This window comes from Phaseolus vulgaris, chromosome 6 (genome assembly GCF_000499845.2).
Source record: "Phaseolus vulgaris cultivar G19833 chromosome 6, P. vulgaris v2.0, whole genome shotgun sequence".
NCBI lineage: Eukaryota > Viridiplantae > Streptophyta > Magnoliopsida > Fabales > Fabaceae > Phaseolus > Phaseolus vulgaris.
In genome coordinates this window covers 4,289,504-4,317,117 of record NC_023754.2, presented here as the reverse complement: position 1 = coordinate 4,317,117, position 27,614 = coordinate 4,289,504, and the positions used below count along the sequence as shown (strand labels likewise).

Below are 27,614 nucleotides of genomic sequence, written 5' to 3'. Positions count from 1 at the left end.
ATGTGAGATCAAAATATATAATAACACTATATAAGGTTTACGATGCAACCTTTCAGCATGTCCTAACCCAAGAAGGGACCATCAACAAGAGTGGTATCAAAACTTGGGAATTTGCATAATAACAACATTGTAACAAGACAACGTCTAATTGTTTTTATTTTAATCAATGAACGGTAAACAGCAACATCCCAAAGAAACAAAAATTCCAACGTTACATAGTCACAACTAGCTCAAACAGAAGACACCATTTATTTCCTGGCTTACAAAAAAAAGATATCATCAAAAATTTGCACATTGCTTCTCTTGCCTTCATTGTAATATGTTGCTGGCAATGGGAAAAGTTGGAGTTACATCAACAGGTACCTAGGGTACACAATACAATATATACCGAATTAGTTTCTGTGTGCACAAACAGACTATATGAGCAGAATTAGGAGTATCTAACAAATATAATTATGAGATTTTACTAATACAATCAAGACCACTTAGCATAGTGTTTGTAATTTAATTTCCAGGTCCTCACAGTTTTTCTTTTTTCCTATATATTTATAGTCGAGATAGACAAGGCCATGCTATGTTTGAGTCATATAAGCTCCTAAATGACTATTGTAGTCATAGCTTGATACTCCACTTCCACACTAGATTTCGCCACGACATTCGATTTCTTGCTTTTCCATAAAACAAGGTTATCTTCAACAAATATGCAAAACCCAGAAATGGAGCTTCAAGGAATGGGGAACATGCCCAATCTGGATCAGAATATCTCACTATCATGCACCTAATGGTGAGATGGGACCAAAGAACAATGAAAAAAATAGGGCAATACTAAATGCAAAACGAACAAGGGACACACAAATCATCATAGATACAAAAAAAAACATGTTATTTATTAAGCTTTACAGAAAGGTACTTTGTTGTAATTCAACATATCTACAAGCTCATGTCACCCTTGTATAGGGCTACAAAAACGGTTATATGTTAGTGAGAAGTATATGACAATAGCTAACTAACAAAACAAAACACTTACAATGGACTACTGATTCACTAGGCAATGCACAATTGAATTATCAGACACTCCTATCTATAACTATCAGACGATGCACAATTGAGTTATCAAACACTCTTTCTAATAGACACATTTATAACTATCAGACGACCCTTCTAACTCACGACATCTACAATGCTAGCTATTATAAATAGGTTGGGACACCAAAATCTACAGACTCCACCTTGGACTGCAACTACTTTCTTCTGCAATTACTACCGACAATCCATGTCCAACAAGTCCAAGCAACATATGATCTTGCTCTTGGGAACAAGCTTTGCAAAGACATCTACGATTCTCCTTGGTGTCAATCTACTTCATTTCAATCTTATCCTTTGTGCGAAGGAACAATATGACATTAATATGCATTGCCTTACCATGCTAAATTTGATCCATGACCAAACATATTGCATTTAGACTATTGCAAAAGATGATTGTCTTCTCCTCAAGATACCCCAAATCACCTATTAGACCCTTCAATCATATCCCTCCATAGCTGCCTTCGCCAAAGCCATAGCCATTATTGATTGGAGAGTAGCTTTCAAACTGACTAAACACCTGGCAATCATGAAACCATAGCCTGTAATGGATACTCAAGCATCGAAGTCTGCAGCACGGTTAGAGAACTATTCCAATGTATATTGTGAATCACCCTTGAATATAATTCTAATGTCCCCAGTTCACTTCAGGTACATGATTCGTTTCATGGCCTGTTAATGCTCCTTCCAAGGTCTACTCACATACCTAGAGTAACTGCTTGGGCAAGGTCAAGTTTAGTTCACACTATTGCATACATCAAACTCCCCACTGCACTAGCACAAGGAACATGATAGGACTCCTAAACATTGACAAGATGCTTATAGACCTAATATACTTGAAAAATCTGAAAGGTCCAGAATATGGCAAGTTACACTAGGAGAAAGAGAGTGGGGCCCAATAGTGGAGAGAATGAAAAAGAGAATGGGGCCAGTAGTGGAGGGAATAAGAAAAAGAGTGAGGCCCAATAGTGGACGGAATGAGACAGAGAGTGGGGCAATAGTGGAGAGAATGAGAGTTAGTTACTTAATGGATGAGGTGGCATGAGGGACGTGCAGGGAGGAGTCCGTATTTGGGGAGAGAGGAAAGTAGAGAGAAGCATGCTAGATTATTGTCAAAAATATGTAGGAGAGTATTCTTTTCTCTAGGAGGAGTCTTGGATTCTGCTATTTTCCTTGATTGCTGAGCTAACTGATATTCTCAAATTAATAATATTATAACCTTTGATATTCCTTTTTTTATCATAAGGAACATGAGTAATGTATTCCTTCTCCTCATCAGAATGAGTAGTATTGAGCTCTAGGAGACATATAGATGCTATCAAAGATGTGTTCACGACTATATTATAATTTGGCTGTATCTCTAGTCAATGTGGACTCTTCAACAATATTAAATTAAAAATAAAGAAATAAACAATTATAAAAAGATTGGTTCAAACTAGTTTTTCTATAACAGCTTTTAACCAGATCTTGTTGATTTTGAGAGACCAGAATTTTTGAAGTTACCAGGCTAATCACCAGACTAGTTCTTAATTGAACCAGGTGATCTGCTCTGGTTTTCAAAACAGTGCAACTAACATAGTACTGTAGTTGATTTATACCTGAATATTCTCCAACTTTTTTAGAGCGACTTTCAGTGGTTCAGTCAACAAACAGTATTTCTGGAGAAGTAAACCAGCAGCCTCTTTATCACCTTTGGCTTGTATGGTGAGTATCTCACTGCTCAAGCTTTCAACTGCTCCTTCAATCTTGAGGAAGAAAAACTTAGTTAATATCACCCATCTCTAGCTCAAACAAACTCAAGATGGAGGGGACCAAGATGGAAACACTAATTTTAAGCCATAATACCTTGGTAAAATCAACAGAAATTGTGCCTTCAGAATTCCAGACAAAGGCTCCTTTCTCATATAACCAATTGAACTGCAATGCTTGTCCTTTTCTGACAGTATGCAGTAGATGTTAAATTACATGACAATAATAAACAAGATGAAACTAGAATGTAAAGCTAGCAGCGCACCCATGAGCTTCCTCTAAACCAAAACGTACGGAGCGGACGCATCCAGCAAGAAAAGAAACATACATTGACTTCAATAAACTTTCAGAAAGCAAATCCTGGTAAAATCATAGAGAAAATCGATGACATTAGCATCTGTTGTAAGCTCCAAAACAAAGATGTATACAAAATCTAAGAAGGCAAACACAAAACAAAACACTTAAAAAAACAACTTAGCAACCAAGTGATGAAGACAGACATAAAGCATAATTAATATTTCTACAAAAGGTGTAAAGCATATATAATGTGTGATCTTAACTAAATATATTAACTATACAGTTGCTTAACAGTTGTGTATATTGTCACTTGAAGAAAATCCGGTTGTCCTACCAAGCCCCAACATGGGAGTTTGCTGAAAGAAAGAGAAGTTTTGCACATTTGTGCTCTATAAGTTTGCATACAGTCATCTAGCTTAAGAATATAATGTAAGACTTATTGTCTAACACAATATTCAGGGGTTTGTTTCATAAAATTCAGAGATATTGAGTGCATAGTGAAGCTTATGGTTTCCCTTTTTGCTCCCCTTCCTTTTTTACAGGGTTTCTCATATTTAGGACAAACTCCTGAGTTTCCTGTAATGTATTTATTTTCCCTCAATAAATTCTTGTTTCATCCTGTGAGCAAATAAAAGAGTATAATAACTAACCTGGGAGATTAAAAACCTCAATGCCCAAAGGCCAACTATATCAGCTTTAGCTTCTTCCAGAGCTGAGTAAAATTCTTGTAATTCCTGCATCAAAAAGAAAAATATTCCAGTAATCATATACAAATAGATAGGTGCAATAAAGTATACACAGAATAATATTTTTCTAAGCTAGAGATGCTTCTCATTACTTGATTGATAGTATCCAATGATTACTGAATGCAAGAGAGTTGAAACATATACCATCTAATAAAAGACAGAGTAGTTAACTTCCCTGTGTTATACCATACTACTAAACTATAAATTAGCCAAACCAATCCCAAAGAGACTGTTAAGGCTCTAATGCTGATAGGTCACTTGATGATAGGTCACTTGATTCAAGCTCTAATGCTGAACAAGGAAAAGACTTCTTAGAATTTGAAACTAGGAACTAATTCAACCCCATAGAATGAGTTTGCATGGTGAAGACAACCTATGATTTATATTTTTCTTTAAATCATATCTCTATTTAATGTAAGACTAAATCAACACCTTTGAGGCTACAACAACGTCAGCCCTCAAAGAGGCCATAAATAAGGCAGCTAGGGCTGATTTCCAACAATCCCTCACAATTAAGACTGCAATATCCTAAGTCTCACATTATTCCATCGATCAAATGGGTTAACTTGTTATTCTCATGTAAACTATAGTAAACTCGTTCAAACTCATCTAAAATCACAAGGTCAGTGAGGATTTTGCGAGTTTAGTTGGATTTCATTTTGGGTGTTGATTTCATGGTTTTCTCTTATCTTCATTCATCTGTTATGAATGTCAAATGTGTTGTAATAGCAGAGGTGTGTAACAGGACAGCACCCTACAACTCATGAAGAACCAATAGTGTCATGCTGCGATGAAGATCGTGTGCAGCAAAGCAGTAAAAGTGAATTTCATGGCCGTTTCAGAAGCTCATTTTTTATATTTTGATTTATTTGTTTGGAAATTAGTTTGACGTAACAAGCTGAAAGCTTATTGAGCTTCAGCTTGGGTGGTAATGTTAGAATTGTTAGAAATATCTTATATCATCTTAGAATATTTTAGAGAATCTTAGAAGATCTCTTAGGATTTATTCCTATACATTTAATGATTAACTTCCTTATTTAATTAGGATATTTATAATTATAGGGATATCTTATTAGAATCAAATTTATTCAAACTAATTTATAAGCATATCAGATCATGTATAAAGGAATATAGTCTCCTATAATCATTTGTATATACTATAATTTGGCATCTATACGATCTAACCAACTATGGGTATCTGGACTACGAGAATGGTCAAAGGAAACACACACAAAGACATGACATGGCAGACTTAGCATTAGGGGAGAAGAAGGAAAGAAGGACAAAATGTGTTCAATTGGGAAAAAAAAACTTTCCAAACACGAGTGGACAACCTATTAATGAGATATGTAGACTGCTTCTCCTTAATAGATATAAGAAACAATTCCTTCTTTTTGCAATATCATTTTGTTGAGAATGTAATTTGTATGATTGTTATCAGTAAAATTATTTTCTTGTTCCCCTGCTTAGTACAAGTTTAAAATTCTTGTGAGGTTGATTTTAAGTTTAAAATTCACTTTCTAAGATAATTTATAAAGATTTACCTTTTCTTGCTATCTCAGTCAAGTGTTTTATCACCATGCAAGATATTATTAGTGCTCTTCAATTATTTACGATATTTTAACGATTATATGGAGTGACAAGAGTAGTCAGTACTACTCTCCCTCTCTATCTCACACACACTATTTCATCCCTCCGCTACCTTGCATTTTCTCACACTTTCCTAATGGTCCAACATTACTAAGTTTAGTCCTAAAAACAGCAAGCTTAAAATATATACTTATAGCATCATATCCAAGGCAAATCTTATTAAGTAAATGTAATAATAATATGACAATTAATTTAGTGCCTTGGACTAACACCACAGTCTGGCCAATCTGTCATTAAGTGTAATACAGAAGTTTTAGCAATCAAAGAAATTGATTAAGTGAGGTATATGTAACTAACCAATCTGACAGTAGACTTTTCGCCATTTGGAAGTGTTATGGTATGCGGTCCAATTCCATGGCAGCATTCATGGCAAATTGTGTGTGTAAAGAATGATTCAAAATCTACATGTTCTTGTTGCTCCTCTGCAACACAGGCAGCAGCTATAGGGAGAAGAATATGCTTGAACCTGTTAAGAATTTACAGGTTCTCCCAACATAAATAATCCATCTAAAAAAGATGTAATGAAAAAGTCGAATTCATAATTGTAAATTGTAACTTCAACAGACTATAAATTTAATGATCGGAAACATTACTTAGCCTCTGAAACATTCTTAAGCATGACCATTGATGATCCCCGGTCTTTTACAATACGCTCATCATTTGGTAGATTGAAAGCAAGAGTTTGTGGTCCCTTGACATCCTGAAACAATTCAAAAGTGTACAATTTCCAGTTTTAAGCATGAGTAACCCATTAAAATGGTGAATGCCTTTGGATTATTATCAGAAAGGATATGGAAAACTTTGCCCACCATAATAACTGCCTAAACCAGATATTACGTACTGTATTTTTAACCCATTAAAATTCAACAAGAACTACACAATTACTGCCAGAGAGAGAGAGACAGAGAGAAACTCAGACAATATTCAAATATTCCGACGGCTTACCCCTGCATTATATAGAAGTTGGATAACACGGATAGGTGCTGCCTTTACATCTTTAGATTTATATGCACTGTCCATAGGGAGATTTTGCTCCAGAAGCTTAACAGGAAGAAGTATTTGAGAATTGAGGTGTCAAATACACTTAATTTTTTAGAAAAAATAAAAACTACAAAACTTACTCACAAAAATGCTTCAAGTATAGTACCTGCAGATTATCTCCAAAGAGTTTCAATTGATCTGTTGCTTCATCGTCCCTGATTCCAATGTATGCTTCAAAGGTAGCCTAAAAGAATTACAAAGCAAATATTGATTCATTAATTCAAAGGTAAGTGTCATATGTCATTTCAAGTGGGATGCTAGAAAATTTCCAGTAAATTTAGACATTCAAATAATTTATATTCTTTATTCTTGATTTTGCAGAAGAATTTGGAGATTCAATCCAGAACACCATCCATATGCAATAGATAATTTGAGATATTCTTCAAACTTAATTGCCCCAGAACTTGATTTATTAAGCTCTCCGGCCAGTCAATGTTACTTTATGCTTACCTCAAAACAACTTTACAGACCATATATTTTATTCATTTGGATGCTTGCATAATTCCGCCAAGTATCACTTTTGTCAAATAACATATGGGGTATGTGAAAATGACAATGGTCACGGAAAGATATCTTACATATGATTGTCTTAATATCTTCCCTCAATGGATTCATCTAGTCAATCTCAAATTATGCAAGAATAGTTCAAACTATTAAGAACCTTTGAGACTACAAGGAACGCAACCACAAAAAATTTCTCTGCTAGAAAATCTGACAGTAAATACAGACATTCTTGGTAATGAATAGAATTTTTCTTTCAACAAGCTAGGCCAGATTTGTCAAACAATATTGAAAAGTGTTAAGAATAGTTTATTTTATCTTTTGAGAAACTTCATAAAAGTTGCATTTTGTTGTACCTAATTGTTGTTGAGGGTCCAAGGCGTGAGATCTCTCAAGTTAGTATGAGAGCGGGTTGATTCCGTTTTTCCTGTCATTGTTCAGTGAGGAAATGTTAAAGAGAGGGAGAGTTTATTCGAGCTTATCCTAAGTAGGTTTGTTGAACCTATTGTGTCACCCGCTATTGGACTACCCACAAATATCTAGTCCCACACTCGAGAAGTTCATTCCTCAAAATGAAGGGGTGTGTTGTAGATCACAAATAATCTAGAGATGTGGCCAAATTATAGTGTATAAGTGAGTAAATATCTCACTTTAAAAGTCGGTTTGAGGTTGAGTTATTTTAAAGTCAACTTTCTGAGAAAGGGTGTATTGTGAAAATAACAATTAAGCAGCTCTACACATTGTCTCTAACCTTGCGTTTCATGAAAGAACGAAATACGTAGGAATTGGTTGTTGTTTTGTTCGAGAAAAGTTGTTATCCAAGGAAATTTATACTATGTCTGATAGCTCTAATGATCAACTCATATATTTTGAAAAATATTCTTGAGAAGACTTCGGATTAAATTTATATGTTTAAAGTTTGGTACATACAACCTTTATTTTCCAACTTAAGGGAGAGTGTTATAGAATAATTTATATTAGCTTTTGAGCAACTATGTAAAAATTGTTTTTTGGTGTAGCTATTTGTCATCTAGCTTCCCAGTAGTAAACTTTATTTTGATTCTTTTTCTCTCTCTTTGTACTTTTGTTGCAACATTCCCATTTCTATCTCGCTTTGCCTTTGTCTATATGTACATACATGCATATATGCATACGTACATACATACATATCTATGTGTTATCTTTTGAGCAACTATGTAAAAGTTGTTTTTTGTTGTATCTATTGGTCATCTAGAGTCCTAGCAGTAAACTTTATTCTAATTCTTTATTTCTCTCTCTTCATACTTTTGTTGCAACATACACATCTTTACCTTGCTCTCTCCTTTACTACACACACATATATATGTATGTGTGTGTGCCCATGTGTGAGTGAATCTAGAGAGATTAAAGGAGATCTCTGGAGTAACTTTTCTCATATATTATTTCCCATGTAATAGTAATATGGGATAATTTTTAGAAGTGTTAGATATATGATTTGATATGATATGATTTGATAGGGAAATATCTTACCAAATATTTCCCACTATTAGATATTTATTTTTTCTATTATTATTGCATCTCTAATTCATTATAATTAAATATGCGTATATGTGTACCTAATACACAAAATTCATTATTTTCCTTCTCGGTTTCTCTCTTCTCAGCATGGTACCATAGCAATACCATCCTTCGTGACTTGTTTTGTCACTAATCCTTTCAAAAAGAAGTAAGAAATTTTGCAAAATGAAAAAACCATCTAAGTTTGTTCTTAAAATTCTTTATGAATAGGTATAGTCTACCTATGTATCGTTTTTGTTAACATATGGGTTTTGGTCTAGTCTCCTCATATTTTTTTTGTATTTTCTTTTTTTAATAATACTTTTTTCATGTGATGACAAATGATTGTTGTTACTTGAGGTGTCAGCCTAGCTGAGATGTCAAGTTGCATAGTGATGCCTAACATGAAAGCTTTTATAAAAAAAAAACCATCTAAGTCTAATATATTCATAGGACTTTAATTGTATACACTGCACAAAGCCTCATTGATAGGAATTACCTTATATCCAAAAAGTTTATCCTCATAAGTTTCATATGGCCCAATAGTGACATCTAACTTAGAGTCCTGCAAGAAAATAGAAAGTAAGAAACATTTTTTTATCCTAAAATTTATCACTATAAAAACACATAACAGTCAGAATACTAACATTCGGAATTTAGATAAACACTATTCGGCCCAGATCACTCACTGGTAAAAAAGCCTATCCATGAAAGCATAATTTTCAAGTAATTTGAATGGGTGTAAGACCATTTCATAATAAGTAAAGGCCAAAGTGTCATAATACTTTTTTACTATGTCTCCTTTTCTCCATATAAAACAAAATTATTTTGTCAAATTTAAATTCAAAATGATCCCCAAGGGACATTTTCTCTAGCGCACCAAAATTTCCAAGGGTCTTACTTGCTGATTTGCATGACACAACTAAAAACAGAACCATGCCCTGACATTTATTAAAAAGATTGGCAATGAGTTAAAACAATATAACATTAATAGTATTTATTCACAAAAAAATAAAAATTATCACCTTGTACTCAGATAAATCTTTGGATTTAGTCAGTCAGAAGCAGTTAAGATAAAAGTTGTGATGTTTTCTATTTTTTTTTTTTTTGGCAAAGTAAATTAACAAAATTTTGTACAGGACAGAAATGGAAATAAATAACAGTGAAAAGAGGAATAAATATCATAACACTACCATGAAAGTAGAGTAGTATGTTCATGTCTACATGCGTGACTAAGAATCCAGACACGTGAACTGGTGGAACTTTGATAAAATTAGCATTCTTTGAATAAACTTTCTCATTGAAGTTAAGAATACAGCTACATTGATTTTTAGTTAGAGAATATTTAAATACTGGAGTTCCATTTTTTTGCAAGATAGCAACTAGATACTATTCAGTATTATTTATAGGCCTCACCAACTTGCCTAGGACTTAATTTAAAATGGTAGTAGCACAAAAATAAATGACAGGATATGACTAACCAATTCCAACCAGGCTATATCTGAGTCATAATAATTATTTGAAAGAAAAGCATCAGCCTTGCTATGTAGCAGCCTCTTCAAACTACACCAGGAAAGAATGAGTTAACCAGCATTTGTTAGTATTTAGTGTCAGAATATTGATAGAATATGCAAGTTACACCTACTTCATGCGGCCACACATAATAAAAAGCTCAAAGAACAGTAAAAGAGAGTACAATAAGTAATTCATAGTAATGGTTAGTGTTAGATGTATTTTCATTATGTAATTTATTGTACAATTGATATATAATATGTTCCTTCGTTGGCTCATAACATAGAAAGATTTATTCATATGAATATCTATCTTATATTTCTACATGATCCTTGTCCTTCCGGTAGACCCACTTCCATCTGTGCCTCTCTTTTTTCAGAAAAGGTTTTTCTTTCCAATTACTGGCATCCTCTCATCATTGTGTCCTTTTTTCTAGTGTTTTCAGCCCTTCCTCTGCCGGCAATGTGAATGGTGACCCCACCGTCAGAGTTGCCTTGTCCAAGTAACCACTCCTGCCAGGCTCAGGGTAAACAGAGCACCTTATGCGCCTTCACACTCTTAGTTATTGTGTTTCAATAGTGATATATTAGACAGACCAGCCTTTGATACGCCCTTTGGAAGCTCTACTGGAGATGGATCCAGTTTTATTTTGTAATTGATTATTATCTATTTCAACATACTATGGTTCCTCTTGAAGCTGTTTGTTTTCTGATGAACACCAACTGTTTGGTGATTTACCTCTTTGATGATTTCATTCATGTTCAGCCTTTTTGGCCTGATTTATGGTTTAGCTTCTGCCTGATGGTGGTTAAGCATATATTTGCTTCTGGAATGTAGCTTCTCGCAAGTGGTGATTATGGTTAAGCATTGAGTTGTATTTTCTGCTTGGTTGTTAAGCTTTACTTGCCTAATTTGGCATGTCATAGTTGCTTTCTATAGTCGGATTCTTGACTTCGTTGGGGAATGTAGCAGAGACACTAGAATAAGTTCAAAACAACCTAGATGCAAGTCAAAGAGTTCTAAGTTATGCGCCTCAGCCACTGGCACTTTCTTCATCAGGTTTTTTTAGTCAATTTATTTTCAGCATGTTTTATTGTATTTCGCTTTGGTTTGAAACTTGAATTGTTCCATCCCATGTTCGAAGTGTTGTGCACATCTTCCATCTTGTGGAGGGCTGTTAGAGATATAAAATTTTGGTTACAGTTTGTTGAATTAGTTAGAAAATTAGTTAGGAGATTAGTTGTTTAATTAGCTATATAAGCCTCATTATACTCCTCGTAAAATTACTTTTAATAGTTATCAATACAATCATATATTCAGTTTTATATTTTTCTTTCCTCCTTTGCATCATGTTTTCTAACATTTAGCATAAAGCAGAACAATGAGCGCTTAATAATGAGAATATGGACAGAAAACATTACCTTGGCGAGTTGGTAATGTCCCCAGCTTTATGCAATAAATCAGCAGCTTTTGCAAGAAGAGACTGGTATTCTTCAGAGTAAGGAGTTATATATAGATCATGAGAACTTGATTTGTTATCAGACTGCTGAGAATCTAAAATAAATTCACTGTGCCTTTTAATAACACTGAAGAATCCTGTTGCTTCTTTCTGTTCATCCTTTTCTAGACTGTCCTTCCATAAATCAAACTCCTGCAAGAAAAAAGTGTTATCATTTTCAAATTTGCAAATGAATTCTTTTAACAGCGTATAGTAGGTGTAATAATACCATTTTGTCCATGTCAGGTGGGTAGAAATTAGCGCCAACAGGTTTCAACTGGGGAAATGCTGCTCTGTACTCCACACCCTTCCAATCTCTGACTGTCCTAGTTGCGTTAGAGAACAGCCTTATTGCTGAATCTGCAGTTGTCAAAAATGCCACATCTTCATCAAGACTAGACCTGCCAACAATTAATAGATTATAATTATACTATACAACATATCTGAACATAAAAGGGTCATTTTACAATAAGTGGGTTTTTCCATTCTACTGTGAAAATTATATGAACACAATTTGAAGTGCGTAAGGCGGATACATGTTCATATATCTGTCAAGAACATTTTCTGGCATTTGGTCCTAGCAATTTCAAGTCAAAACATATCTTTGAGGGTAAAAGAGCCCCTCAGATTAAGAAAATAGATTCTGCAGAAAAGTTTAAAACTAAAGTCGCAGCAAATGACCCAAATAAGTCCAGGAAGACAAAAGAAGTCTGTGTACGTGTCTACTGTATACACAATTCGTTGGCAGACTAAATTATCAAGAAAACACTTACCATGGGCTCTTGTTAATCTGATAATAGGACCATTTCAACTTATTTAACTCTGATGTATCACCATGCTCCTTCAACCAATCTCTAAGAGCTGGATTACTGTACCATGACTGATAAGAAAATAAATAGATAAACTTTAGCAATGTACATTATCATGTGATCATATCCATCTTCCTGGTTCTACTCAACCAATCACAGTTACAAAATTAGAATAACATTTGGAGAAAGAAATAAGTTACCCATCAAATTTCACAACATGATTAACAAAACCTAGTTATCAAGCATGTTGTGTGACATGTAATTACTTTTGTTGGACATCTCACATCAATTAGAAATGGTCAATTCATAATATATAAGTGGGTGCAAACCTCACCTTACAAGCCGGTTTTATAAGTTTGAGTTATACTTAAAATCTACTTCTTAAAATGATATTAAAGTCATTTAATATCGAACAGCTATCGGATCATCCATAAATATATAGTCTCATACACGAGTTGCCGAGTCTCAACGTGACGGGATGTGTTGAAGATCCTTTATCGATTAGAGAAAAGGTCAATTCAAGGTATATAAGAGGGTGCAAACCTCACCTTACAAGCCAATTTTGTAAAGTTGAGTTAGGCTTAAAGTTCACTTCTTAATAGCTTTCATAAGAAATTCTTAAGAACTTTCATAAGAAAAATTTTGCGTAGACAAAAGATTAAAAGTCAAAATTACCATTAAATTTTATACTTCATATGAGCAAGAATATTAAACAAATAGCATACAATAAAGAGACAAGATACAAAAACAAATGAATGCAAACACTATAAATGGATTGTAAACACAACCTGAAGAAGAAAAATTTCATCCATAACAGTTGCAGCCTTGACAACAAAACCCAAAGCCTCTCGGTCCAAATCTGAAAGCCCGGATAACTGCCAAAATGAAACATTAAACTTATTTTAAGGTTAAGTGAGAACCACAAATTTTAGGACAAACTCAACTGATAATGTTTTTAATAATCCAAGGAATGATAGACTTAACAAATAATGATATCATTACCTTCAACATTTATAGGAAAATGCTAGCAACACTCTCTAACACACTTTTTCTAAGACACCCCTAGTAATGGCTGAAATTGATTGAAAATCACATCTTGGTTGCTCAAACCTCTCACTGAATGAGTCTCACTCCTGGTTGCTCACACCTCTCAATGAACAAGTCTTAGTCCTGATTTAGAAGTGAAACCCACCCAAAAAAATTAATTTTTTTGTGGTGTTAGAAGGAGTATAAGAGAGTGTTGCTAGAATGCTCATACTCATAAATCACACTGATAATGAGTTTGGTTTGAATACAAGGATTCCGTGAGACCTTATTCTCCCCCTTTCCACCCAGTGTTATTGATATCAGATAACAGAACATATCGAGGACCCCAAAAACCCTTTATGAACTTATAAAAGAAACCATAACAGATTATTGTGGAAGCATTGCGGTCAAAAGAAATACAATATATACATATGGATAACTTATAAAAAAGTACAAAAATAATGAAAGAAACAATCATAACTAATAGTAATATTATGTCTAGAAATTCAATAATAACATCAAATCAAAACAACACAAGTTTCAAGTTCAAAACTTAAAATAACAACAAATCATAAAAGAAATTGTCTTATGTTTCTAATATTTTGGGTCCCACAATCAGAGACATGGACAAGTTCCCAAATGTGGCTGCATCCTAAAAGACTAAGACATCCCTCATTCAACCTTATCATATTCTTGTTCTCTCGATTGTTTACCAAAAAGTATGTTGAGTCTTTCAAATGTGATATTTGATAATTGTCAAAGCATCACGTGCATCATATCCCATTTGTGGTAAAAAAAGGTAATTTCCCATTTAACTTAATGCACTCTAATGTTTGGCAACATGTTTTAGAATTTATTTCTAGAGAAAAATGGTTTGTTACTTTTATTGCGATTATACCTGTGTCACATGGACATACATTGTGAAAAGTATATCTAAGGACTTTCAAATCTTTGTTAAGTTTTACAATGGTACTGAATGTGTGAATCATTAATTCTCCAAAATTTGTCTCATAATAGTATTTTTCATGAACTAACATGTATAAACATTCAACAACAAAACAAGTTGCAAAAAGGAAGAATCGTCATCTTCCTAGAAATAGGTTGAGTCCTCCTTTTCCCAATGTTTGTTCCTAAAACCAATTGAGGAGAAGTTGTGTTAAGTGTCGCATACTTGATCAACAAGTTACATACTCTTGTCTTTAAATGGTATTAGTCATATTAAGTCTCTATTATCTTTTGTTTCCTCTTATCGAATCTTTCGACGTGTTATTTTTTATCACTCATAATACTAATCGCAATAAATTAGATCCAAGATCTCTTAAATGTCTATTTATTAGCTATTCTTTTAATAAATAAAAAAAGAGGTATAAATGTTATCATTGTCAAAGTTATCGTGTATTTGTCATCATGGATGCCACCTTTATTAAAATAAATTTTTTGTTTGTTAGCCTTTCGCTCTAGGGAGAGAAAGCACTTAAAACGGAGGAGTTCTCCTTCATATCATTATCATATCTATTTTTGCAGGATGGTCAAGATCTAAGTGATAAAGCCCTCATAAATAAGACCGAACCAACCCATAGTGAGAAAGAAGACATTGGAAAAAATATCATAAAAGGAAACAACCTACTTTGATTCCGAAGTAAGAGTTGTCTAACTCGCATGTGAGGATCCATGAATATAACAATGAGGAGGCAAGCATTATTGAAAATTTACCCATTGCATTGAGAAAGAAAAAGATCATGCGCTAAAATATCTTATTTCTTAATATGTTTGCACTAATAATCTCTCTAATAAACTTTGAAGTTTTATTGCTACCATTAATGGCAAAGAAACTCCTACCACGGTTCAAAGAATCCATGAAAAGTGAGCATGGGACTCAAGCCATAAGAAAGGAGATAAATGCATTAGAAACTTGACATAGGAAATGCTTTGCAAATAAAGAAAGAGTTTTAGGGTTCAGATGAAAAGGATTGTTGAAAGGAAAAATGGGCACTTACTCGACCAAAATAGGGCTATTCAATTTCAACATAAGGTTCCTAAATCTTTTTGGGGAAAGGTCTTTTATTACGTGTTATCTAATTAATAGACTACCTTCTAGTCTTCTTTCTATTGTGACTACTTCAAATAAATCATTCCAAAATATTTGGCTGTATCATTTGTCCATGCCCATAGTGCTTCCAGAGGAAAACTTGATCCTACAGCCTTTAAATGTGTCTTTGTAGGATACTCAGCCACACAAGGGATATAAATGCTATCAGCCACCATCCAAAAAATTGTCTAGACATGTCACTTTCATTTAGCAACAAAGTTACTTTCACCTAGATAATCTAAAAGGAGAGACTATAAGAAAAGAAGATCATTCTCCTCTACTCCCTTTTGATTTTAGACTTAAACCAAAAACACCAGAATCAGGGACTGAAAACGAAACAGATTTCTGAGAAAGATGATCAACCCACTAAATCCACTCAAGATGCCGATGATGTAAGATTTGGAAAAATTATTGTTCATATTGCTGAAGAGAGTAACTTGTAACTTGGAAGAGTAAAAAAACAAAATGTGGTAGCAAGATACACTGCTGAAGCAAAGTTCCAAGCAATGGCACAAGGGATATATGAACTACTATGGTTGAAAATCATCTTGGAAGACTTAGGAATAAAGTGTGATGAACCAATAAGACTTTACTGCAATAATAAATATGCTATTAGAACAGCCCATAATTCGGTGCAACAAGATAGAACCAAGCACATTGAAATTGATCAGCATTTTATCAAAGAAAAATTGGATAGTGGTCAAATCTGCATTCCCTATGTCTCCTCTCAAGACAACCTTGTAATGGCAACAACATTGGAAGGATTGTTTCCAAGTTGGGAATGGAAGATGCATATCCACCAGTTTGAGGGGGAGTGTCAACAATCATATTTTATAATTAAAGTGTATAATGTAAATATCCCTGAATAATAGGGATCTTATTATATTAAGTTCTGTTATTATATTTCGAAAATTAGTTTTACAATCTTGTATATATATATATATATATATATGATGTACTCTTAGTAAATAAAATCATTATATTCTACCCTAATATTTGAGATGCATGATTCAAGAGAAAGACACATGCAAGCAATTGATAAAAATTCTTGAAGTCAAGCACAGGAAAGAAACTATAGTTAAGGAAAGAAGACACTTTGACGATAAAGATATATACTAATGTAGACTATTTAAGTTAACAGAAAATCTACCTCTAGGTACTATATGTTTCATGGGGAAAATCCGGTTAAGTACAGGAACAAAAAACAAAAAAGAGTATCTCATTCTAGTACAAAAGCTGAATTTCAAGTCCTTGCTCAAGGTGTGTGGATAATCTTGACAAATAGCAAACATTATCACTAAAGGACTTCCTCAAGGAATATTCCAAGATCTTGGAGGCAAGTTAGGATTGACTGGTATTCAATTAACAACTTGGGAAAGAGTATTGTAAATAGTGGATTATTAGGAAAAAAATATCCACAATATCTCTATAATGATTGGAAGAAAATATCTTGAGAATCTTCCAATTCATTTCACCATATTTTTATTTCCTTATTTGGTTGTTACAAATATAGGTGATGAGAATGTAATTAGTGTGATTGTTATCAACTAAATAATTTTTTGTTTCCCCACATCTAGCAATTACATGAAATAATAATATATTTCATTCTCCCTTTAGCCTATAAATCAATAAAATATTTGACAATTAATACTATACCCATTTCCAACTAATGCTTTGAGATGGGATTTTGTGCACAATGTGATATAGAAATCCCCTTTCATTTAGATCAAGATAATGTTCCACAAATAACAAAATCCAATTAAATTTATATATTTCGTAAATAGCTCAAGAAAGAAGAATCTAAGTAGACCCTAAAAAAATACAGAAACAATATAATGGTGCAAATGACCAAACAACATAAAAAATAGAATCGTAGAACATAGCCAAATACCAGACAGTTTTATTATAGTGCCACTATAAGGACTTTTTTATTCGGCATAATGAAATTAGTTCCAGGTTCAATCATCATTTGGCTAACTGTCAAATTTTGATATTCTTTTTGTGAGATCAAAATCAATGTTCCTTCCAACTACACAATTGGATAGTGCCAAAAGATCAGAACTGAGAGATAAACACTAGCTAAGACAATTACCATTGCAATACACTAAAGTATATAAGTGAAACATTCAAATAACATGGATAAAAAGATATTAGAGATACATTTTTATATATATTCATACGCCCCTGTCATTTCAAACAAACCAGTCTAGTTTTAGACATGAAGGGTGAGTTTGATTGTACTTTTTTAAATAAAAATAAACAGATTACAGTTTTTTTGTGTTTGTCTAATCTTATTTTTAAAAAATAAGAAATTTTCTACGTATTTTAATAAGCAAATCCCATCTTCATCTTAAATAAGTGATTAATTTAAAATTTGCTTATTTCAAAAACACTTATTTAAGTTTAACCAAACCTTCCCAAACTAAGATGCATTTTCATTCAAGAAGAAAAGATTAGAAATACAATACTTCAACAGTATAGTTTCCAAATTGACAAAAGGGAATGGGGGAGACAAATAGCTAAACAGTAGACAGATATAGGTCAGTACAATATAAGAACCAAAAACAAATAAAAATAATAACAACCTCTGCACTAAGGGAAACAGGAGCATAACGACTTATTTGCTTCTGTAGAGTCAAACTGCGTGCTACAGTATTTTCCTTGTACCTTCAACAAATATGTAAATGTATGGAATACCAAAATAAGTATATAATAATCATTGTCTACTTTAAAGATCATATAGTTGTCTTTAATAGAATATAATCAGAAGTATATTTAGAGTTAAGAAAGTTGAATTTTAAGACAGCCATGTGATTATATTATGGGGAATCTGCAGTTAAAAGGAAATATGTAGTTTGAGTTTGGAATGGAAACAACGACATGCTTATTCCTACATACTGGTTGCCAATTTTTTCTCTGGCATGGGATGGTTGGCACATTGGATCTTCACTTTGTACAAAGTTTTCTCTGTATATTTAAAATGATTTGGAAGAGATGACAAAATCATAATTTTGTCTACCTATGCTGTTTTTTGGTATATCTGCAGAGGAATACCCATTCTTGTGGCCACTCTTTACTGGGCCAAGCCAACATCTAAGACTTTGCCTGCCCCTAATAAAACAACTCTAAGCTATGAAAGTACAGACACTCTTATTGCAAGAGTTGTCAGAATGTTAGACACAATTCCAATATTGACACTTGCAAAACACATGTTATATTCTCCTCCCTAACATCTTCATATGGATGGAGATTTCAAGAACACTAGTATCATTAAAAAAGTTCAATTTTTTTTAAACAGTTGGAAAAGTAAGCTTAAATATAATCTGAAATATTACAAATAGTGTCTATTAGCATTTTTCTTCTCTAAAGCTCATTGTAAATTGGAAGGTGAAAATACAATATGCAAATATTGATTATTAATTTAGATTTTCTGTTATTACTTATGTTTGTTTTCATTTAAGTTTCTAACTCTATCATTAGACATGTCAAAATCTGTGCTTAATAGCCTAAGCCAGTAATCCACCTCACCAAACCACCAATTCAGATACCAACATGAAGCATCCATCCCAGTCAATCAAACCAAAGAACTTGACAACCCATCTTCCCCAAGAATAATAAACAAAAAATCCAAGTAATCAACACTCAAAAGGCAATCTAGCAAACAAGAAAAATTCCAAGCAGACAGGGGAAAATCCAATTCATGAAGGAAAAAGTCTAGTAGCAATCATGAGCTGGGTAACCCATACCCGAATAATTTATTAAACTTCCTAAAATGTATCAACAACAATCATGGTTTTGACTCGAATACCCACAAGTATGGGTTTACTTGCCAAGAAATTTGGGCATTAGTGTCTAGAGAGATAAGTGTCAAATTTCATCTCAAAATCAATTGGGATTGAGTGAAATTATCTAACAGATGTATAAACCGCACTCTAAGAATTGAGGCAAGCAATATGGGGCTTTCTAACACTCCTCTCCACATATGTCTGCCAAACTAGGCAAGCCTACCAATATAGGTTACCAAGATGAGTTATAGACTTTGATATTCTTAAACTTTAGGGAAGAGACGTGTTTCTGAAATAGCATAGGTGCTTTATTTATATTGAGAAAAAGGAAACAACACAACAAATAGAGTAAATTTGATGTCCTCTAATAACAAAGATATGGTACGGGAATAAATAGAAATATTCCTAATAATACATATAAATCTATATATTCTTGATTATATAGGATTGACTCCTTATTTCTATAATTATAACATTCCCCCTTAAATTGGAGCATATAGGTCATATGTGCCTAGCTTGCAGCAAATATAATCGATCATCAGTCCTCTTAGAGATTTGGTGAATATGTCAGCCAATTGTCCATTAGAGTTTACAAATCTACTGGTGATGTCTCCAAAGTCCAGTTTTTCTCTTATGAAATGACAATCTATCAAAAGTATGAGAAGATTGACTCATTGTAAAATAAATCCATCCAATAAAACTCTAGATTTCTGTTCATCTTGTTGTAGGGAAATCTCATAGACTATCTTCCTCTCCGTCTGAAACTGTATATAATTCACCATTTGAGTTTAATTTTATAGATCTTTGGGGTCCTTCACATATTCCATCCACCTATGGCTATTTGTACTATGTCTAATTTGTTCATGCCTTTTCAAGATTCACTTGGCTTTATCCTTTAAAACTTAAATCTGAAACCCGTACTGACTTATTTGTCCTCATACTCACCACCAAATGGAGTTGTTGAAAGAAAACACAAGCACATAACTGAGTTAGGATTAACCTTACTGCATGAGGCCTCTATTCCTCTAAAATTTTGGGACTTTGCCTTTAAGACTATTGTCTATTTAATAAATAGATTGTCCACTGCTCCATTGCAACTTAATTTCCCTTACATTGTCTCGTATAAATAGTAACCTGACTACAATTTTTTAAAGGTGTTTGGATGTGCTTTCTTTCCCTTTCTTAGACAGTATAACAGTCAAAAATTAGATTTTCAATCACAAGAATTTGTTTTCTTGGGCTATTTTACCTCTAAATGAAGGCTATATGTGTTTGTCAAAATTTGGTCACATTTATACCTCAAAACATGTTCTCTTTAATAAAATCAGGTTTCCTTAGTCTGATCTTTCTACTCAATCAATTGCTTGTGTTACCTTACCTCCAACTCTTAGTATTCAGTCTTACTCCTAATCTCCCCTCCAACTGAATCATTATTCATTATATCCAAGTCTACCAATATAGAAAATATGTCTCTCACTCAGTCTCAACTTCCTTTGACTCTAAAACCCTACCTACTGAATCTGAATCTCTGCCTGGGCCTTCTAATACTCAGAATTTGGTCTTCATAATCCTTGAATTCATCCTTCACTGTTTTTGACTGATAATGAACCTTGTAGTGTTAGACAGGCTATGAAATTCATAATATGAATCTGGATCAAAGAAAGAAATGTAAGCAGACACAAAATACTGATGAAGATCAAGAGAGAAACAACAATACCTTTAGCAATGATGTCCCACAAACACATTTGAATGACCAAGGGGAAAGTTTATCTTGACCCAGTGTGAGGATATGTACAACACGTGGTACAAAAACAAGTAAAATAAGACTATATAGAAGGGAAAGAGGAAAAAGAACGAAGTGGGGTACCCGATCATTAAGGATAACATGTTGTAAGGACAACATTACCAACAAAATGACAAGACAATGGCAAAGAAGAAGAGTTCAAGTAGTTTCAATAAAATATTTGCTTTTTCGTTCAGCTACTCTATTTTGTTGAGTCTAAGGACACAAAGTTTGATGAAGAATACCATTGGATGCCATGAACTACTGAAATTCATTAGATAGATATTCACAAGCACTGTCACTATGAAAAACACGTATGGATATAGATATATCAATTTGGGTTTTGATTTCTATGAAAAATCTTTGAAATATAGGAAACACTTTTGGTTGAATCTTCATTAACCAAATCCAAGTACATCTAGAATAATAATCAATGAAGGTAACAAAATATATAAAGCCAAAAGGGGTATAATACTGAAAGGATCCCAATAATCAGAATGAACTAAAGAAAAATGAGACAAAACTCATATTTTAAGTCTACCAGGAAAACCCTACCGAATATGTTTTCTTAATTGACATGACTCAATTCAAAGTTTTAAACTTGGCATCATCCTCTGCAATTTCGTCAACTCAGGATGTCGAATTGTGCATGAATCATCATTAGAGATATCATTGATGCACACATCAATGGTTATGGAGAGAGAGAGAGATAGTAAAGTTCATGTGACTCACATCCGACACCAATCGTCAAGGTCGATATCCGATTCTGCAAGGTATTATTTTTAGTGAAGGTGAGGATAATATCATAGGATTTGGTCAATCAAGTAACAAATAATAAATTAAAAGGGAAAATAGGAACATAAAGAACAGAGTTAACAATAAGAGATTGGGGCAGTTGGGTAGTATCAAAACCACAAGCTTGAGTCTGTGAAACATTGGCAGTACTTGTAGAAGGCAAAATGGCAGGCGCGGTAAAGGAGGAGAAAAGAGAATGATTACCAAAGACGTGATCAATTGCACAAGAGTCAATGATCCAAGGACCAAGAGAAAGAGATTGAGAGAGACAAAGTATATGAATTATTGTTGTGTGCCACCAAAATGGTGTTACTAGTGGATTGATGTGTCACAACCCAGTTGATAAAGTGTTCAAATGTTGTTGGAAATGGATCAACCGGTAATGTAAGAGCAACATGTGACTTAGCAATAGATGTCTAGGCAATATTGTGTGAACAACGGGGCTTCCATGCAGCTTCCAACACCTATCAATTATACAGTTTTGGACGATGTTTAGAACAACTTATGCAAGAGCGTCCAAAATTATTATCTATGATGCAAAGGCAATGTTTTCACCAGAAAACAAAGTATGTGTCTCTATGTTTATTTTCTAAGGAATACGAAGGAACGCAACTGATGTGGGAATCATAGCATTGTTCACTAGTGATCCCAAAATCTGATCAGAAGTAGTAGCACACTCTTGTGGCAAGCCATACAAGTCCAAGGTCATAAAGAACGTACGGTAGTTCTCATGTTCCTTCTTCACATTAGCAAACGGAGGAAGGAGCTCATTAAAATCGTGTAAGGTAACATGAAGTTGCCTAAGATAAGTAGGCATAGGGCACTTAAAACATCATTGAGCAAGTGTAAAAAATTTTGACACACACTATACAAATGCTATTTGTCATTAGTATAAAGGGCACAAACCTCACTTTAAATTGATGCACACATCTCATGAGCCGGATAATAGGTTTGAATGGATTAATTATACTACAAAGTTGAGCATCAATCTTTATCCATTGTTCATGATGTTATGTGGGAACATATTCAACTGTGGTAGTGAGTTGGGATTTGTACTACAACTCACTCATGGATAACAAAATTTCGGAAGCCAAAGTAATACTGACAATATGGTTAGAAAATATGGGAGAATCTATTCTAGAGGTTGATATATTATTAGAAGATTTTTTTTGGGAAGCTTGAGGAAAAAAATAATAAAAGAAAAACCTAAGACAAAAGTAGATCAGGCAACCAAACAAACTCATGCAATCGCCACAACAAGGGTAGGAGTGCAAAGAGTAGGTGACCTAGGTAAAGGTTGATCGCGTCAAGCGCCACCACACACGCCGTCATGCACTGATTAGAGATGCAACTGATGAGGAAGAAAAGTTGTGTGTGAGGGCATGTGGATGGGTGGTTCCCGATGGTGTTTGGATAGTTGTTAGATCACCTCAGCATGATCCCAACCCTGAGTTTGCCAAAGAAAATGGTAGTTGCCAGAATTTCGTCGAGAAACTTGTCGAAGGCAGTGCCAAAATAGTAAAAACAAACCTAGGAGAAAGGTTCGTAAAAAAATAATCCTCAAAAGATGGTGGATCTACCAACCCAACATAGTTTTTGAAAAGACTTTATATACCATGTCAAAATTTGTCCTAAAACCATTTGGCATAGGAATGGAAAAACAGGCCAAGTTTGGCGGGTCAGGCGGGGTGGGTTAATTTTTTGAACCCGCCAACCCGTATTGGCCCGGCCCGCTTAACTTGCCAACTCGGCAGGCAACAGGTGAGGCAAGCCTTTTTTTATTTTTGACACTTTTGAAGAGGGATCTCATGCTTTTGGAATAAAAATTGGTGGTGGTCAATGTTTTATATCGAACTGTATTTACATTAATTTCTTTACACATCATTTGATTCATTGAAATATTGTTGATATTTACTTTATTTTGTTAGGTATTAAATTTTCTTTCATTAGAATATTAAAATTTGATTTAATTTTATTGATCTTGTATTTTTATAGTCCAAAAAGTGATATCAATGATTATAACCAAGTAAATAGATCTAAAACAAACAAAAAACTACTAAAAATTACTAAAAAAAGAAAAAAAATTAAAAGTATTGAAAAGTGGTGAGGATGGTGACTATTTCCAACCCGCACAACTTTGGCAGGTCAACCTGCCCTGCCCAGATTTTGGCGGGCCGGGTTGGCCTGTTTTGTGGCATAAGCAAAGTTGTCAAACAAATATATAAGTTGCACTTCAAGAATTGAAGCAACCAATGTGGGACTTCACAACAATAGGCCTTTGCTTTTGTTGTTGTGAGCAAGCAACCCTTTCCCACACCCATGAACTACCAAAAATTCTTCTAACAACCTCAAACCAGCACAAGCCAACAAATGGGGAAGACTAAAGAGGACACAAAATACAAGGGAATTTTAATTTATCATATAGCTTTGCTTCACTCTCAATTCTTTTTTCTTTCCTTGTTTTCTTGTCTATTTTGAAGGACATCTCCTCTCCCTAGTTGTACTTCTCTTCTTTTCTATTGAACAAATTTTACTTTAAAAAGGGAGAAAATAGAAAGACATGACCATCTGAACTGTGAGTGAAGTACTATGCTGGTACAAGGAATTAAACAAGAATAATAATACTTTTTACAAGAGTTACTGCAGATTGAAAGAGGTTTTGTTTTGTATATAAGAATCTTTTATTCAAAACTTAATTATAGTATAGCTCTTTTCAATTATATCAAAGAGTTTACCATAATTTAAATAATAACATACCTCTTTTCGATTACATCAAAGAGTTGACCATATTGTCCATTTACATCATAAGGGACATAATCTGAATCTTCTTTGACTAGTAACCTTTTGTATTCTTCGTAAGAGATATATTTAACAGCTGACACCTCTGATTCCTGCCAATGAAAGAAGATTCACTCAAAAAAGATCAGGAATAATTAAGATAATATAAGTCATGCATGCACCTAGAAAAGACATAAAGGACATGAGAGCAATAGAATTAAATTAGCACATCAATTAAATATCTTTTGTCCACAATCAATCGTGGAGAGATAGCACATGCTGCCAACCCATTATTGACTTACAGACAACCACCCTGAGAATTATAATGCATCTAACGGAATTCAATCAACATACAGATAAAAAAAACATAAACAGAAGTAAAAATAACGAAAATATAATCAATGAAGCCACATGACTATGAATGTTCTATTGCATAATTCTTGTCATATAAAAATTGTCTGATTGAGCTTCACCAAAGATGTTAAACATTTATGTAACTGATGTTATAAATAATTTTTTTGGACTAGAATTTCATGGAGTTTACTTCTTTTAGCCAAACCTTCCTCCTACCAGATATTTAAAAGTAACTCCCATGTGCCAAAGAGTTAATTAAAATGAAACAATCAAACAAATAAACTATGTCCAACAGTTGAAAGATTACTCTAAATTCAATCACTAAGACGTGTTAAAAAACATAAATTGACATTAAACAATAATAGATACCAAGATATGACCAGAAAAACTCAAGTTCTCTCCCAGTATATAATTTCAGTAATTAGACTCATTTCACAGATTACAGAACAGAAACTTCAAAATAAAACTAAATCATTAAAAAAAGTATGCAATGATCACAAATGTTATACCTTTAAACTGAATTCTAGCACTTCTAAAACAAGCTAAATTTGTCAAATAATGAAAAGCCATAAAGGCTAGTTCCATAATCGAATAAAGGTTATGTAGTGTGTTTCTCAATGAGATCTAAAAAGTCCAATTTGAAACAACTTACACATCCTTACCTGAAGTGCAAAGGCTTCCAGAGGTATAGGATCAAGCGTTGTTACCAGATACACATCATTAAATTCGTTATTGATGTATTTTCCATCATTTATGACACTGCATTCCATATTTAAAGATAATATCAGCCAGTCCACAGATAAAATAGGAGAGAAATACATTAATTGAAGATAAAAACCCTATAAGCACAATAAAAGAAACACAAAACTAGCAGTCTCCTTCATATGCGGAAGAGACCCCACAATAGTCTAAACAAACCCTTAACTTGAAAGGAAAATCAGAGGGTGTTTACTTTTTCTTTCACTTCTAATTTTCAATTCATTTGTTTTCATTAATGGTATACAATAAATCGTCACCTTGTTCATATTCAGTTTTCAATCTTGTGAGAAGTAAACTAAAAAAGGAACTTTAGAAATAGAAAGCAGCATCAAAGCAATGTAGTAGCATCTATAAAATAATTCAAACATTAAATAAAAAAATAAAAAATAAAAACTTTAATATTTTGCCAAATACAGAAATACACCATACACTACTTACCTGTGCTGGAGGAAAATAAATATCAATTCAAATGCATCCTTCGGGAGGATTACGCCCAACTCTTCTTCAAGCTCCCTCCTGAAAAATCAGTCATACAACAACACCAGACTTGATTAGCAATACTGTCTCTTTCTGCTAACATTCTAAATAATCTTACTTTGGTGTTAATAATCGTAATTTAATGTATTCTGAAAATTGTTAGAGATCTCACATCAGCTAAGAATAAGGTGAGATTACAATATATAATGGGGTGTAATCCTCACTTTATAAACCAGTTTTGTAAAGTTGAGTTAGGCATAAATCCAATAAAGAGTTGCTTCAATTAAGTGCACGTACCCTATGGCCATTCACAAATCCAAACACGCTAAACGTCAGTAACTAAATTAGCTGCCAAAGACAATATAACTAAACCTACTTTTTCATTTCATCAAACACCAAATAGACTTCTCCTTTAGTCCACACAATACTAGGAGTCATTTGGTTAGAAAAGCATTTCCTGTTTTCACGTTGTTTTCTATTCTCTGAAATTTATACAGAAAAAAAGGTTAAATCAGAACAAAACCAAAACAGTATTCAATTTATATTTCACCGTTTCCTGTCCAAGTTCTTAAAACACGAAACAAACTGAAAAAAAAAAACACATAACAGAACGTTTTCCCCAACGACAAAACTGAAGTTCTCCAACGAGATTCGAAGTTTAGCACAGTAATACGCCACGACATTTAAAGAAATCGTATCCTACAGTGATTACCGAGATGAAACTCTTATTCTGATTTAAAAAACAGCAATACCAGAATGTTAAGGTATGCAAGTCCTGTGCTCTATACAACCAAACACGAAACGAAACGGTAATTTGACAGTGCAGAATACCTAGCAGTGATGAGCGACGAATCGCCGGCGGAAATGTGACCGGCGCTGGAGATGTCCCAAAGATCTGGCCACGAGTCCTTGCACGAGGCGCGGCGTTGCAGGAGCAGCTCCTGCGTCCGCTCCGCGAATACCCACACGTGAACGGCGCGGTGGTAGTCGCCGTCGCGATGCACATCTCCCCTGAACACAAACGCGCGCACACACAAATGCAAACCTTGTTATAACGAACGCGAACTTGAGGAACTGTGGAGAAAAACGATTGGGTTCGCAATTACCTGGGCCTCGAAACGCCGGTTTTGAGACCGGTTTTGGTGAGAACGTCTAGGTGTTCCACTGCTTGCTGCTGCATCTCAGAGTATTGTTGAACGAACTTTCAAGTAGGGGGAGTGAGGGAGTGAGCCAGGGAGTCAACTATAAATCGAAGGAACGTGGAATCGCAATGGCATCAGCAAAATGTACTTCTTCAATCTAATCATGTCTTTTTTTATTTCTTTTTCACACGAGTTCTTATAATT

General features: G+C 33.8%; 1 protein-coding gene across 1 annotated transcript; it reads right to left on the bottom strand.

Annotated features, from left to right (window-relative positions):
• Window positions 1–91: 91 nt before the first annotated feature.
• LOC137830971 (nudix hydrolase 3) lies at window positions 92–27,614 on the bottom strand. Its single transcript, XM_068638420.1, has 21 exons — window positions 27,375–27,614; window positions 27,100–27,279; window positions 26,230–26,307; window positions 25,695–25,791; window positions 24,658–24,791; window positions 18,123–18,204; window positions 13,211–13,297; window positions 12,387–12,493; window positions 11,843–12,014; window positions 11,537–11,766; window positions 10,085–10,166; window positions 9,103–9,168; window positions 6,673–6,750; window positions 6,471–6,566; window positions 6,119–6,225; window positions 5,823–5,991; window positions 3,780–3,863; window positions 3,098–3,192; window positions 2,929–3,019; window positions 2,682–2,828; window positions 92–363 (listed from the first exon to the last, which is right to left on the bottom strand). Exons 1-21 carry the CDS (start codon window positions 27,446–27,448, stop codon window positions 310–312), a joined length of 2,310 nt encoding a protein of 769 aa, XP_068494521.1. The 5' UTR covers window positions 27,449–27,614; the 3' UTR covers window positions 92–309.

Bases quoted from the DNA above. Each gene is read 5' to 3' on its own strand.
- LOC137830971 (XM_068638420.1), bottom strand. From the start codon at position 27,448: ATGCAGCAGCAAGCAGTGGAACACCTAGACGTTCTCACCAAAACCGGT. The intron at 10,167-11,536 runs GTAATGTTTTCT...TTCCTGGTGTAG, and splicing joins GACATTACCAACTCGCCAAG to TTTGAAGAGGCTGCTACATA. The intron at 2,829-2,928 runs GTATTATGGCTT...TTCTTCCTCAAG, and splicing joins TTTCTGTTGATTTTACCAAG to ATTGAAGGAGCAGTTGAAAG.